Source organism: Arvicanthis niloticus, chromosome 9 (genome assembly GCF_011762505.2).
Source record: "Arvicanthis niloticus isolate mArvNil1 chromosome 9, mArvNil1.pat.X, whole genome shotgun sequence".
In the NCBI taxonomy this organism is placed as follows: domain Eukaryota; kingdom Metazoa; phylum Chordata; class Mammalia; order Rodentia; family Muridae; genus Arvicanthis; species Arvicanthis niloticus.
In genome coordinates, this window is record NC_047666.1 from 80,945,055 (window position 1) to 80,957,697 (window position 12,643).

At 41.0% G+C, this 12,643-nt stretch overlaps 1 protein-coding gene across 11 annotated transcripts in view; it reads right to left on the reverse strand.

The window, feature by feature from the left end:
• Sox5 (SRY-box transcription factor 5) overlaps positions 1 to 12,643 on the reverse strand; it is a 943,910-nt gene that overhangs the window by 199,599 nt on the left and 731,668 nt on the right. For all 11 annotated transcript variants that reach the window (XM_076940816.1, XM_076940819.1, XM_076940814.1 and 8 more), the window contains one exon: positions 4,945 to 5,031. In XM_076940816.1, coding sequence (XP_076796931.1) covers positions 4,945 to 5,031 — 87 coding nt within the window. The remainder of the gene's footprint in view (positions 1 to 4,944; positions 5,032 to 12,643) is intronic.

The window sequence follows — 12,643 nt, forward strand, 5'->3', positions numbered from 1 at the left end:
AATATGAACCCCCACACTGGAGACCCCACCACCCACCAAGATCGGGCAGCATCATGCTCTCCACAAGCAAGCCAACCACCAGGCCATAGAGAACACGGATGCTTTGAGATTTTAGGACCACTACAAAGGTGCTCCCACCTAATGCTGTATCATCAGACTCTCTTCAGTCTCATGATGTTTTAAAGTATTTGTTAATAAAACATTAAAACATCACTTAGAAGCAACTACAGAGGGTGGACAGTGAGTTTGGAGAATTACAAACATAAACACCTATTTTATTTGGAAGTAAATAACTCCATGTGATGTACCTGACATCTGGCCACTTCTTCATTAAACATCTTCAGGGTACATCAGGCCTCTGAGGAAATCAACACTCCCACTTTCCCTGAAACTGTGCAGACTTACATTCTTCTGGCCAGTGTGCAAATACGTCCCTCACAGGTTACTCATGATGATGCTTCTGGTCCTTAAAGAAACTACAAGGCCTAAAGCGAATGTGTTCAAGATACCTTCCCAGGTGACAGAAGCCAGAACAGATAAAAATGATAACCTGTTTCAAATTTGCAAAAGTTTAAATAAGTTGGGTCATTTCTCAGATATAGTACAACTGTATCTTTGAGTCAGGGTTCTTTAATAGCCCAGAACAAGCCAAGCAGTCTCGGCTAGCTGGTCCGAGATGTCAGGGATCCACCTGTGTGCCTCCTGGTCCTGAGATAACAACCAAGACACCAGATCTAGCTTAGTTTGTAACCATGGATCTGGGACTTGAACTTATGTCCTTAAGCTTGCAATGCAAGTCCTTTACCAACTGACCAAGCTATCTCACCAGGATTTATATCTCTTCCTTGCAAAAGGAAAAACCAAACAAATTATCAAAAAAAAAAAAAAAAAAAAACCCTTGTGTAAAAAACCCTTGTGTCTGATTTCTATTCTGTGCCTGCTTATTTTCAAGTTTTCTTAATGCCATTTAAATAGAATAATTACCTCTTTCAAGGCACATACTCAATACGCCTGTCTATTTCAAAAACGTACATCACCTGAGAGATTATTTTAATCCAGGTATTGAGTTCACACAGCCTGTGCTTAATTCCTGAGCTCAAAGGCAACTGTATTGCCCAAAGGATTATTGACAGGAACCCAGAGCTGTTCAGTGCTTGTCTGTATGTCATCTAGAAAAAGCAAAATTCTGGACTTGAAATAATAATATTTTTATATTATCAAGCACAGCTGGCATTTTCTTCTATACTCTCTATATAACATTTTGTAAGATTTAACTAATAGAACAGACCCTTTGGGTCTCAGACAAGAGAGATCTATTCAAAAAAGTTTGGTGGTGGCCTTGTCCTGGACTTTTCTGAGGAAGCTGATCACACCTCCCAATCAATGTCCCACTTTTATTACAGCAGTGGGAGAAATAATTGAGAGATGTCTGCATGCAGACCAAAGCCATCATGGATCCCCAGACACTGCCCTCAGCTGAAGTGCCAATTCAGAGACCTTCAGTGTCATCTCATGCTAGCTGAGATGCCATGGGCCTCATGGGTAGCCAGCTGGAATGTGCTCACCCCTTCCTCATCCCCACTCACCACCAGGCTACAAAAGGCATCTGTCACCTTGTTCACCACTGCTGCTCAGGGCTTTGTTGAAGATGACATAGAAGGGCTCTGAGAGATCCCAGTGATGCAGTATGTCTGAGGTCAAGGGAAGAAACCATTTCCCCAGGCAACTCCTTGCAGTAAAGCATAAACGGACTGACTCTTGTTGGCAAAGCTTTGCAGACCAAACTAGACCCTGTGAGCCTTGTCTGTGTACAGGAGACAGTGATTTCTACTATGTCTTTAAAACCTGAATGTGTCACATCTCCAAAGTGCCAGAGTGTACAGTGGTACAATACCAGTAAAATGTTCTAGTGCTAGTGTTCTTTTTCCTTTTCTTTTCTTCTCTTCTTCTTCTTCTTCTTCTTCTTCTTCTTCTTCTTCTTCTTCTTCTTCTTCTTCTTCTTCTTCTTCTTCTTCTTCTTCTTCGTCTCTCTCTCTTTTGTTTTTTTTTTTAGAAAGGGAACTTTAAGAGCCAACAACATGGTTCTGTGGCTAATGGCACTTCTTTCGAAGCCTGGGGGCTAAGTCTGACTAGCACCTACCTGATAGAAGCAGAGAATTGACTTCTAGGAATTCACCTTCTGACGTACACATAAACGCATGTGCGGATATGTTTACACATGTCCTCAAGTGCCCATGCACACAACAAATAATTGTGAAAATGAGCCAAGTAACTTTATGTTCTCAGAGGCCAGTTACCTCTGCTAACATTGTTTCTTGAGAAGAGAGAGAGAGTGAGCTAGAACCGAAACACAATTATATGTGGACAACCACTGTCCATCAAACCTACATATTCTTCTTACTAGAAGACAAGTTTGTTGCTTATTCTTTTTGAGTATTAACAGGGAGAAACACTTCTGTAAACTTTCCATGTTCTGACTCTACTAATTTGTTCAAATACCTTGAAAGTCATTCACTGGTTAATACCTTAAAGCTAACACACAGAAGAATGGAGTTTAGCCAATGGCTTGGCTATGGTGTGAAACTGCAAGAGGCTCTCTTCATTGACCCTCCCTTCTCCCTCTCCCTCCTCCCTTTCCTTCCTCCCTCTCCCTCTTCTCTCTCCCTCTTTCTCATTTCTCTTGCTCCCTCATTTCTTCCCCCCTCTGTTTCTCTCTCTTTATCTAATGACTTTCCTGCCCCATATTCAATAAAAAGTTACATAAAACTGACTGCGGTAAACAGAGGGGCACTTTTCAGGACTCGAGGAGATCCAGTAAATGCTGTGAACCTGTCAATCATCACCCTGACATCCCTGAAAGTTCTAATCTATTGCTTGAAATGATCATTGGCAAACCAAGTCATCATTCAGCGCATTCCTGCTTTCATATCTTGAAAAAGTGCGCAGGACCACTCCTCCCCTCCCCCATCCTTCTCTCTCCCAGCCAGAAGCAACAGACAAATAAGTTAGCCTCACACCTTCCTTCCACTGCCTGGGATAAAACAGCCTTGAAAACAAGGCAGCCATTGTTCTCTGACTTCTGAGGTGGCTAGAAACCACATTCCTGGGCACTGCCTAATCTTTGCTCCTGACCCCCCCCCCCAAATTCATTTATCCCCAGAGGCAATCTTCTATTGTACCCTCTGCACCTATGAACAATGATTCATAATTGCAACTGTCACACACAGTCAGCAGGCAAAGAAACTCAGTGCTGTTTTCCCTACTTCTCTGGGAAACCTGAGCCGAACACCTAATAACCATGCCCCAGCAGAAGAAAGACATACAGTTGCTTTCAAATGCTTCTGGAAACAGCTTTTTTGAACAGAACCAGAGGACAATAACTGGACTTTGGCTCCAAATGTGAAGCTTGAAAGACTCAAAATTAAAGACAGAAACTTCTTTTGTGGTTTTACTAGAGCATCCTAAAGTAGCCCCAGGCTAGCCTCAAAGCAGAGTACAGAGCCTCCATCCCCTGAGCATCACAACCATTGAGACTTTCAAGTCTGACTTGTGAAGGAAGAGGAGGGAGGATCACAAGGCTTGGGGCAGGCAGGCAGTCCTCTCTGCTCCACTCTTGGTGATGGCTGAGGTCGGTGTAGGAAAACAAGAGGCAGTCACCATACACCCTTAGCCTCAGGGATGATGGGTTAAAAGTCCACCAAAAAGCTGAAGTGCTTGATGTCCCAGAAAGTGAAGCTTTTCTCTGTGTTCTCCTTAAGTTCTGCCAAGCTCTGAGGCATGCTGATTATTCATTTAAATTTTCTTCCAGAATTGATGTTGGTCAACAAACATGTTGATGGAATCTTACTCATTCTCCCTACCAGTTCACAAGCCTCCAAAGCCAGAGTGTGGGCGATATCAAATGACTGACAAATGTGTGAGATCATCAGTCAAATGTTTTCTAGAACTTTCCAAACAGCCAATAAAAATGGTCTCTACTAGGAGAAATAGTTGACAAGGCAAATGCTTTGCTTTTCTCTAGAATACGTGTATGGGATGGAACCTTAAGGCTGAGACTACCTCTGATTCAGACACCACAAAGTTACCTAAACCTGTGTCTACGTATACACTATACACTAATATTTATCTGAAGATGCTTGAAATTTACCTTTAGCACCTATTAGGGATAAATACCACAGTTTGTAAGCAAATATGATAACCATTGATGACCTGCTATCTTGACATTCCCAAAATTAATACCGCTATAGAATTTAGAACTACAGGTATCCTGAGGCAGCAACAAGGAGCTGTACACTGCCCACGGTCCTCTGAGAAGTGATGGTTTAGAAGTAATTGACAGGATCTTCTGCTTCTATTTCTACATGAAAAAAATTAAGTCTCCTCCCTTGTACTGGAAGTTTATGATATGATTATTCAATGTCTTCTGAAGTCCACAGAGAACTTTTATTAGTTGCAATTGCTGATTCAAATAAGCTCAAAACAGAAACATCTCTGACACTGACTTGAAACATCCTTGTACTATGTTTTCCTTGCTGATCTTTAGCGGCTCCAGGTGTCCGTCATACCTGTGCGTACTTCAGATATAGAATGTGGATTATAATTTACTAGGTACCGTTTCTAACCTTGCTGTGTGTTGATGTGTTCTTACCTTTGAGGTAAATCATTTAAGTCAAATAAGAGGAAGAGAAGCAGAGCATGCCATAGACAGAGTGGGTTTGTACTGTTAAGAAAATAACAACAACAACAAAACCCCATCCTTGATTCTATACAGTGCAAGCAGAACACACAGACAGACATGATCTATTTCCAGAAAGAAGAGAGGTCTGTCCCAGAGCATGCATGGAGCAAAGGAGCTGGGGACAAAATAGTGGTTAGTCCATAACCACTATTAATAGCAATTCCATTTCCGAACAATCTGGATAAAAGCAGGAATGTATTTCTTACCTTTTATTTCTCCGAAGTTCCCTGATCCCATTGCCAGGAGCTTGTCTTTCCAGTCCTTGGAGAGTAGCTTTTCAATACTGGGAGTGTCTAAGTAAAGAAAAAACACACTTATAAGCAAAGCAGCATGAATATTTGCAGCGGGCTCACAGAAGCCTATCTGCTAAGAATAGGCCATCCTGGTCCTGGCCCCAGCTCATAATGACTTCATCAACAAATTGATAACAGGGGAGGGAAAAAAAGGAGTGTGTTTGGTCACCTGCTGTTTTGAAATCATTAGCTTTTCCCCCTTCCAGAACAAAGCCACACTAATTCTTCATGACAATGGGCTTGTGCAAACCTACAACTCATTGTTTTACAATTTGGTGAACAAATTCTTGCTATAATGGATGCTTGTCAATTTCTGAGTGTTAGTCTGCAGTCAGGAAATAATTATGTTGATAAAATGCAGAGTGAAAAAAAAAAGGCAAAGAATTAGCCCTTAAATCTGCTACATGTAATTACGTCCCTCTGTGTGTTTACAGTTCCATGCACTTTATAATATGTGGAACGTTGTGTGGCAGTAACTATGCTGCGGCAAGATTTGTGAGCACACATTGAACACTGAAAATAAATAAATAAAAAACAAACAAACCAAAAAAAAAAAAAAGGTTGACATAAAAGAAGCTTTTGAAAGATTGCAAAATCGGTGAACAAAGTAACATCTCTAATGCAAATGAATTATTTGCCTATTTCGGATATGTATCGTGCCTTTTTTCAAGTGTTTCGTGTTTGGACAGGATGGACGCATTTTAGAGAGCAAGGTCATGAGTCATGGCGCTTGGTTTGTTTTTGCGGAGACCTCATCTCTGCCCTCCCCTTTTGAACTGAACCTGAACTATAAGTAAATATGACTTCAATAAAACCAGTGAACGCTAGACTCAGTTCCAGACAATGGCACTGTATGCTCATGTCACTGTCGAGCTGGGTATACAATGACAATGCATTTCAATTCCACAGCTAGCCTACCATAAGTTAGAGAACAGAGCGCTCCTCTTACTGAAGGTAAGTGTCCCCCACAGCACCACACCTATTATCTAGGGTTTCAGACATGCAGTGTCTTCTCCACATTAGTGATTATGTGTGTTTCTATTTGTTCAGATGATTATTTACCCCCTAGGAGAGACAGAAAGGGAAGACTTGTTAACTTATCAGAGATCATCTGTCCTAGGGGGTTTCGGCTAAGCTGAGGTTAAGAGTGAAGTATGACTAAGATGTCAAAAAATGATTGGTGGACATTTAAATATCACTTAAATATATTTATATATATTCAAATATTGATGGTGTCAGGTATTATTTTACATTGCATCCATTATATGCACATGTAAGCAGGTTCCATTCATGATGTGTGCTTGTAATATGTCTCTCTGTCCAGAAATACCTATTTCTACTTTTTATATACTGAAGGAAAGTCCTAATGAGCTTACTTGCACACTTTCTTAAAATGTACAACCCCCCCCCCTCATTTTTCTATCTCATATTTTGGAAATGAGGCCAGAGAGCAAGGCTGTGATCAGCCGGAGGCCAAACTGGTGCTGTCACCGCTGTTCCCACTTGCATCACGATGTTTAAAGTAAGTTGAAAATACTTCTGCATGGAACTTTGCTGTGTCTACATTCTCAGTTAGCATTGGGAAAAATCAGTTCTTAAACCTTCCTTATCAGCGTCGGTCAAACAACACTGCATTGTTTCTTTATCCAGAGCTCGACAAAAAAAAAACAAAAAAACAAACCAAATAAAAAAAAACCACCAAAAACCCTTGAGTAGCGTGTACGCAGGGCATGGCCAGTATGGTATTTGTAGGAGGGTTCTGTCAGTCATTAAAAGCTAACAAACCTTTGCAAAGGAGGAATGTGGCGATAGAAATTCACTGTGGACTAACAATGGGCTCCGGACCTCCCTGCTCCACAAGCAGATCTTTTTACTTCTAAGACTATTGTTTGCCAGGTCCTGGCAATGCCTTTCCCTTGCAGCTAGACAAAATATCTACTGTTGCCACCTCATAAAGGGACAGAAGTCTTCTGTCTAAGTTGCAGAGTTAAAGAAACAGCAGTCAGATTTGTGGAACCCACAGAACGGTCCTGGCTTTCCTATTAAGGAGCATTAAGATATAAAGCGTCCAGAGAGTTGGTTCAAGTTGACTCTCAGCATACAGAAGGGAAGAAGGGAGAGAGGGGGGAGGGAGGGAGGGAAAAAGAAGGAAGCATTTGTGAGCATGGAAAGTCAGAAATATGTCGAACTTGGGGTTGTCATATGTAGGGATGACTCAGAATACCAACGTCTTTCACTGAGGTGTGGAGTGTGTACCTCAAATTCAAATATATGTACTGAGTGATCTTAGTCCCAGGGACTGTGCTATTCAATGGCCTCTGTTCTCTTATTTAATTGTCACCTGAAGTCTGAGAAGGTGTAATTACTTCTATGTTATGAGTTCTAAGAAATACACATACACACAAATGAGGCATAGACCAGTCTGTGGTTTTAAAATACATAATGGGAAAGAATAATGCCCTGGACAGGGTTTTGTTTGTTCCCAACATCCCAAATACCTAGTGACAAGACAAGAAAGCTTCCATTTTGAAGGCTGATTGTTGAGCAACAAAGTGAGCCCCCTCTGTGTGTCATGACGAACTTCTCATGGTAGGTATTCATTGACACACATATGTTTTGCTATTTAAAAAAAAAAAAAAAAAAAAAAAAACCCAAAGCTTAGGAGACACAACAGCACTCACCCACGATGAAGCTGAGCCCAAACCTTCCAGCCTGCTCTTTGAGGTACTTACACAGATGCTCAAATGTGGACAACATACAGACACCCCCCTCTCCATTTCCTCTACAGAAGAATTCTAGATCACAGAAACCATTGTAAACTCTGTTAGAGTGAAAACTTCAAAGAATAAATTGAATTTCTCAGAATAAAATGTTTGTGTGAGTATCAACGATGGATTAAAAGTCTAGATCTTTTTTTTTTTACAGTTCTCATTAGCATCAGAACTGAATCTAATTGTATGATTTTGCATCTTGTGAAACTGGCCTCAGATTCTTTTAAAAACCCATCACGTGAATGTGTACAATGAAACTAGAAGGAATATTAGGCCATGTGTAAAAAAGAATCCATATTATGACCTATCTTATGACAGCAGCTAGCTATAGGTAAGGGTGAAGTTAGCACCCTCAGCATTCACATATACGAATTTCTGTCACATAACGGGCTAGCAAGTCTACTTGCCACAGCGCATTTCCTGCCATGGTCTCATGTCCCTACAGATTGTTCCTATAGTGGTGCTTGGAAATGACCTCCAGTCATGAGAAGGTCAATGTCCTCCACACAGATTACGCTTCTCATGAAAGAAAATTCATGACTAGATCATGAAAAACAAAATCGCAAGATCCCAGTATTTACAACCACCTGTTTTCTCCTGTGACTTTACTAAAGAGATGTCTACACAGCTCTGCAAGTACCACTCACTATTTAGTGTGAAAAAAAGATGGTGACTTACTATGCAATATTTAGTTTTCAAAAAATGAGATTTACTTTTAAAGAGACAGAGTTAAGTTTTATCCAGTGTGTGTGACTGGCATCTGTTTGCATTGTTGGGAAGTTCTGTTCTGATCTTTTGTCTTCATATTTTAATAACTGGCCTTTATATTTTTGGGGGTGGGGTGTCAGGATCTCTTAAGTAGACCAGGCTATCCATCAACTCATAGGGATCTTCCTGCTTTGCTTTCCAAGTGTGACCTGAGGTATATTTCTTAATTTAAACACTTAGGACTTTATTGTCCCAAACATTGGAGCTTCATCGTTACCCTCAAAAATAGGGAGTTCCTCAAATAAAGTCAATGTAAGAGTTAAGGTGGCTTTAGACAGTGTCTCAGCCTAAGGAATGCTGTCCTAACTGAAACTTGACAGTATTTCATGTAGTTATCCTGTTCCATGTTATAGTTGGGGAAACCCAGGCTTTGTCCAACATCAAGCTAGCTCAAAGTACAACAGAGACTATGAAAACCAGGGCTCTTCCTTTAAGGATTTGCCTTTTTAGGAAAAAACTAAACACATATCTTATAAAAGATAATGTAAAACAAATAAATATAATGTGGAAAATAAGCCGTGGACCATCAGCTCACTCCAAAAGCACCCATCGCTGACCCACTAGAAGCACCCATGGTCAGTGCACATATTCAGATGAATCTACGGAATCGTTTAAGCTTCTCTCTACCATCAGCGGGCGGCAGAAATACTGATTGCTTTTCTCTTCTCTCTGGCATGATCATGTGAGTTTTCTCAGATCACTGCCTACAGCAATCCCCACCAGAGAAGCTCCCGAAGTTGCCAGCCATTGTTATGGCAGCATCCTGCCTCTTTAGGGCCCCTTCATTTCTCTGTAACTCTCACTCCCATTTTCCCTCCAGTGCCAAACCCTCTTAAGACCGACTCCCTGGGCCGGAACAATGAGACCTGGAGAGCCATGCCAACATATTGTAATTCTCCAGCAAGCTGCCAGTGCCAAGAATTAAACCACATTCCTGCCAGCGCGGTAGCTTGCACACAACCTGAGGTTTGTGTATGCATGTTATTTTTCTGTTTTAATCTTCTTTGAGCTACTGTGGCAGAAGAATATTAAGAAATTGAACAAGTAAAACATAGGTATGCATGATATTTGACATTTTAGACTAAAGCCCATGAATTAGGCCACAGGAAATTGACCACTGTTTATACTTTAGATTTGTAGCTTCAACTGAACGGCATCATTCTTGACCTGTGTTAATGCATCCATGTAGCAAGGGCATCACACTATGGAAGGAATAGTCATAGCTAAATGTCAAATATGCCAATTGTTTCTCAAATCAAGAAATAAATGCATGTGTAGATAATCCAGAGGCTGAATTTTACAGCTGGTATGGCTTTTTTTCTATCATTTAGATAAGTATTTTATAAAAGCAAAAAAACAATGGTTAGATATAAACAGAACATACATATCTGGATGATGTAAAACAAAAACAGAAACAGAATAAACATCACTTCATCCTGCAAATCGAATTTACACTTAACAAATGTGGAACCCTTCTCTACAGGAGTTAGATGTTCTTAGGTACCAATAGGTTGCAAAGGAAGTCATGGAATATACAATATTTAAACATTTTATCCAGGATATCAGAGTTGGGCAGTGACTAGTAGTAGTCAGTATAGCTTAAAAAGAGCCTAGACTGAACTCTCCACTGCTGGTTAGTAGCACAACCAATTGGCAAGTTTCAAACACTCATGCAAAAATCATAAACCTAATCAAACCTAAAGGCAGGCTATGAGGCCTCAGCCCCAGCCCAGACTTCTCTGTACATGCCACAGGGCTGAATTCTACATTCTGGCTTCTGTTTTGTGGTTGGTCCTTGGACTGAACTCAGGACCTGATGCATAGGAAGCAAACAGCTTTAGTTGTGTGACCTCCTCCCCCATACAGTCCTTTACTAAAGAGCTAAGCTTTTGGAAGCGGATGTTAGATCCAGTTTCTTTGCCACCTTCAGGATCAGGATAGGCTGATTATTAAGTGGCAGGTGATGCTGCTGGAATTGTCAGAGCGAACTCAATAATCTCTGTTAAGACTTATCCTTGTTTGCTCTCAAACGTGCCCTCTGAAAGCTCACAGGAGCTGAAGAGTAAAGGCAGGCTCATCAGTTGGTACAATTCCAGGTCAGCATGTTGCTGGGTCATTATTGAGTAAAGACAATAAAGAAGGATTTGGGGAGGTGGGAAGACTCAGGGAAATCTGCAAATGACATCAATAGAAATTCATTTCTTTTTGTCAAGACAATACTCGGGGGCAACTGTTATACAAAACAGGGTAAGAGGCAGATTCTTACATATAAGAAAAGCCCTGTGTACACTGGAGACTGGTAGGGCCCAGAATAATTCTGGAGCCCACCCATGGCTGCAGCTGCACTACCAATGTCAAGTTCCAGGAGCTGTTACAAGGTTCTACACATCTCCACAAACCGCAGAAGTCAAGCTGACACTCCACAGCCCTCGGACTGCAGCAGCCCCACTTTTTATGTGTAATTATCTTCCAGTTACTTAAGCCTGGAAAGGCTTTCCTTTTAGTATTGTCAAGGCACATGCCTGTTTTCACTTGCACGTTATTCAAAACTTTTTAGAAGAAAAAGAGATGGCTTCAACAAGGCTGCCTTTGTAAATTTTAACATACAGTCAATCCCAGAGACAGACAAGACCTGAGTTACTTGGGATAAGCTTAAATTGTCTTGTTGCACTGGCTGGAAAATTGGACTTATTTGTTTGGTTAGACCCAACCTGGAACCACCTTTAAGAAGAGCATTTTTTCATTGCATAATTAAATGTTCCAAAATTAATCTGGCATAGTTGCCACATATCTATAATCCTTATTTGCTCCTTCCAAGGGTAATTTGTGTGAACGCTGTTGTGAATTGAATTAAGATTGAATTTTTATTAATGTACATGTGTCTATATGAGTCTCTGCAAAGTATGCAGACGTACCTGCCAGGAGAGGGTGTTAGATCCCCTAGAGCTGAAGTTCCAGGCATGGGTATAAGCCTAATAAGACAAGGGTGCTGGACAATAGACCCATGTCCTCAGGAAGAACGGTATGTGCTCTTAACCACTCAGCCATTGCTCTAGTCCAGTGGTTCTCAGCCTGTAGGTCATGACCCCTATGAGAAACCTCTACTCCAAAAAAGTATTTACATTATGATCTATACAGTAGCAGAATTACAGCTATGAAGCAGTAACAAAATAATTTTATGGTTGGGGGTCACCATAATACGAGGAACTGTATTGAAGGGTCCAGCATTACAAAGATTGAGAATCACTGCTTGCCCCCCCCCATTGTGTATATGTGTCTCTGTCTCTGTCTGTCTCTGTCTGTCTTTCTCTGTCTTTCTCTCTCTGTCTCTCTGTCTCTGTCTCTCTGTCTCTGTCTCTGTCTGTCTCTGTCTCTCTCTCTCTCTCTCTCTCTCTCTCTCTGTGTGTGTGTGTGTGTGTGTGTGTGTGTGTGAGACTGGTTTCATTATCTGACCTGAACTTCTGTCCTCCTCCTTCTAGTTCCTAAGTTCTAGGTCACAGACATTTCTCACTCTGCTCAGTCATCTTCTCTGCACATATATAACGTAATGAGCAAGCAGTGGAATCGCTGATTGCCTCGGTCACCCCTATCAAAAGCTAGCTGGTCTTGTGTAGCCTGCAGACATTTCTACGTAGTGGTTTTATTATTAGATCCCACCAAAAACACTGCAAGCTATGTCAGGGCAACATTCCAACAGGGAGCTGCAGAAAGTAATTCCTTTGGTACAAAAACTCTTTGTCTTTTTACTACTAGATATAAAAAGAAAAATAATGATTTAATGTCATAAAACCCGACTCCGTCTCTTACCAGTTTATTGCTCTTTGGCAAGTAATTTACCCTCTTGCTACCTCAAGTTACTCACCTGAAAATAGGATAATGACTGCTCTTATCTCGTGTTTGCTCTGAAAGCTAGCGTATGCAAAGCCTTTAAACAGGGTTAGGCTCATACTACCACTCAGAAATGTTAACCAGTGTTACAGCTACAAGTCAGCTTATAGCTATCAAATAGAACCACTTCTTACACACACATGCACACAGAAACACACACACATATACACACACATATATATTTA